This window comes from Nicotiana tabacum, chromosome 24 (assembly GCF_000715075.1).
Source record: "Nicotiana tabacum cultivar K326 chromosome 24, ASM71507v2, whole genome shotgun sequence".
NCBI lineage: Eukaryota > Viridiplantae > Streptophyta > Magnoliopsida > Solanales > Solanaceae > Nicotiana > Nicotiana tabacum.
The window spans coordinates 45,282,446-45,286,019 of record NC_134103.1 but is presented as its reverse complement, the minus strand read 5'-3'; the positions used below and the strand labels follow the sequence as shown (position 1 = coordinate 45,286,019).

Genomic DNA, 3,574 nt, shown 5'->3' with positions numbered 1-3,574 from the left:
CGTACTTTCATGTGCGAAAACATGGGGTATAACATGAGGAGTTCTTGGAAGGAGGGAGCCGAGGGTCTATCAGAAACAGTCTCTCTACCCCAGGGTAGAGGTAAGGTCTGCGTACACACTATCCTCCCGAGACCTTTCATTTGTGTAAATTTGAAATTTTGGTTTCACTTTGATGCTAGGAGTTAACTATTAATTTATATTTACATGTTATTCATTTCACTTTAAGTTTGAATGAAATAATGAAATAATACTATGTAATAATTAAAGTATTTAGCACAGTACTAAGTGCACTTTCTTCGAATATTGTTGTTGTTGCAAATTTAACTAGTCAATTGGGCATGTGAGACTTCTCTTGTTGAATTTTGATTCCGCTCTAAATTAGTAGATATTCTTTTGAATGTAATCAATCTAACTTTTTGTTGTGAAATTTTAAATTTATAGAGTCATTCATAGTTAAAATGTTGAAGGTATTACAATTATTCAAAGTAGGAACCTTTAGAATTATATCTCAATAGTTTTTTCTCTTGATGTGGATGAAATTTGAACATCGTCGATGGATGTATAATAAGACTCATCCTAATCGTACGGGATTGAGGGAGAAATTTATAGTAGGAGTTGCGGGATTTATTGCTAAGGCAAAATCGCTAAATGATTTTCTTATTGAAGGGACAATTAGGTGCCCATGTGTTAAATGTAAGTGTGTCAAGTTATTGAAACCAGATGTAGTTGAACTTCATCTTTACAAGAATGGATTTATAGAGAATTATTTTGTGTGGACTGTTCATGGAGAGAATCATGATATTCATAATTCTTTTGGTGGTGAGGGTAGTCCTAGAATAGAGAATAATTTTGAAAATTCTCGATTCAATGAAATGATGAGAGATGCTTTTGAGATATTCCCAGGGGCTCAATCCGAACCAAATGATGAGGCTAAGTGCTTTTATGAACAACTAGAGGAAGCTAGTCATCCATTGTATGAAGGCTCAATGCATTCCAAATTGTCTGTTGCAGTTAGACTACTAACTATCAAATGTGATAGTTCTATTTCTCAAGCGGTCATGGATTCTATCATTGGGCTTATGAATGAACTAAATCCAAATAAAATTGACTTACCCAAATATTTCTATACTGGAAAGAAATTGGTGTCAAAGTTAGGACTTTCATCAGAGAGGATTGACTGTTGTGACAAAGGATGCATGTTATTTTATAAGGATGATGCAACGTTAGAAAATTTTAAGTTTTGTAACCAACCTCGTTATAAGGAAGTTACAAATGCTAATAAGAAGAAGGTTTCGGTGAAGGCGATGCATTACTTACCCCTTATACCAAGGTTAAAGAGGTTGTATGCATCAATGAGCTCCGCTCCTCATATGAGATGGCACTATGAACATAGAAGGTCAACCAGTGTTCTATGTCACCCGTCAGATGGAGAAGCATGGAAGCATTTTGATAGGGTGTTCCCGGACTTTGCAAGTGAACCAAGAAATATTAGGTTGGGATTATGTGCTGATGGATTCACTCTATTTGCAGTCTCTGCCGCACCATATTCATGTTGGCCAGTGTTTGTTACGCTGTATAATCTTCCTCCAAAGTTTTGTATAACAAGTCCATATTTGTTCCTAACTTGCATTATTCCAGGTCCACGCAATATAAAAACTTTGATTGATGTATACATGCAACCGTTGATTGATGAGTTAAAGTTATTGTGGCATCAAGGTGTGGAAACCTATGATATATCAACTAAACAGAACTTCAGATTGCGTGCTGCTTTAATGTGGACTATAAATAATTTTTCTGCTTATGGAATGCTATCCGGGTGGTCAACTACTGGAAAGTTAGCTTGCCCGACTTGTATGGAAGACACAAAAGCGTTCACTTTAAAACATGGAGGTAAGAACACATGATTTGACGGTAACCATCATTTCTTGCAAATGGATCATGAATTTAGGAGAAACACTAGTGTATTTATGAAGAATCAAACTGATTATGAAGAGCCACCTTCAGACTTGTCGCCAGAAGAAATTTGGAACAGAGTTAGGGATCTACATAAGGTAACAGAGTCTCCATTGCCTAATAAGATACCTGGTTATGGTGTTACCCATAACTGGACTAATCAAAGCATATTTTGGGAGTTACCTTATTGGAAGCATAATCTTCTTTGGCATAATCTTTACGTCATGCATATTGAGAAGAACTTTTTGATAACTTGTTTAATACTGTGATGGATGTCAATAACAAGACAAAAGATAACTTGAAGGCCAGGATGGACTTGAAAGAATATTGTAAGCGAAGTGAGATGTACCTTACATACTTGAACAACAAGATTCAAAAGCCCAAGGCCAGTTACACATTCACTTTGGATGAGAGAATAAAGATTTGTCATTGGGTTAAGAATTTGAGTATGCCGGATGGATACACGTCAAACTTATCTAGGTGTGTTGACATGAAATAAGGGAAGTTGATGTCAATGAAAAGCCATGATTATCACATTTTCATGGAATCATTGATACCTATTGCGTTCAATGCCTTGCCTGATAGAATATGGAAGCCTATCACAGAGATATGCTTATTTTTTAAGGAGTTGTGTTTTAGCACATTGAGGGTGAAGAATCTAACTTACATGGAGAGTAATATTCGCTTAACTTTAAATAAGTTGGTGAAGATTTTTCCTCTTGGTTTCTTCGATGTAATGGAGTATCTTCCAATTCACCTTGTGCAAGAGACACGACTTGGAGGGCCAGTTCAGTATAGATGGATGTATCCCTTTGAGAGGTAATGATTTTTAATCACTTGCCCTTTATTTATTTTAATTAAATATTGTTCCGTCTAAGAAATCATAGTATACAGGATTATTGGCAAATGTAAGCGGACCGTGAAAAATAGATCGAGAATTGAGGGATCGATATGTGAGGCATATCTGGCTAAAGAAACTTTTTATTTTTGTTCATATTATTTTGAACATGATGTGCCATGTTTGAGAAATAGACCTAATCGACATGACGATGGAGGAAGTAATGATCCTTCAGCACCACCCTTTTTCATATTCAATCATCCAGGAAAAGGTGGTCTAAAAAGTAGTTCAAAGCGAATTTTGACTGAGAAGGAACTAGAGTCAGCTACAACACATGTACTGTTGAATTGCCCCGAGGTCCAACCTTATTATAGGTAAATATATATATTTATATTACCAAGTTCCATACAAGATTTAACATTGTTTTAACTAATGAATATTATAATTTTGTTGGACAGTTACTTTGTGGGTACATATGGGTAGAATGCTATTTATCCTAGGTTTTCAAAGTGGTTTAGAGAATTTTTAAGTGTTAATTAATATTTAATATGGTTTTTTTTAGTTGCAAATTAATTACATGTATTTTAAAATTTTAAATTTTTTATAATTCTATATAGGTTCATAATCCAGCTAATAGCGTAAATGATCAATTTCTGCATGATATAGCTTGGGGACTTAACCCTAGAGTCAGAAAGATGTCTATGTATTGTGTTAATGGGTACAAGTTTCATACATAAGAATGGTCTAAGGGCAAGAAAATCAATAATAGTGGGGTGTGGGTGA

General features: G+C 35.0%; 1 protein-coding gene across 1 annotated transcript; it reads left to right on the top strand.

The window, feature by feature from the left end:
- Positions 1 to 557: 557 nt before the first annotated feature.
- Positions 558 to 1,904, top strand: LOC142178128 (uncharacterized). The gene has a single exon (XM_075247459.1). The coding sequence runs from the start codon at positions 558 to 560 to the stop codon at positions 1,902 to 1,904; it is 1,347 nt and encodes a 448-aa protein (XP_075103560.1).
- The last annotated feature ends 1,670 nt before the right edge of the window (positions 1,905 to 3,574 follow it).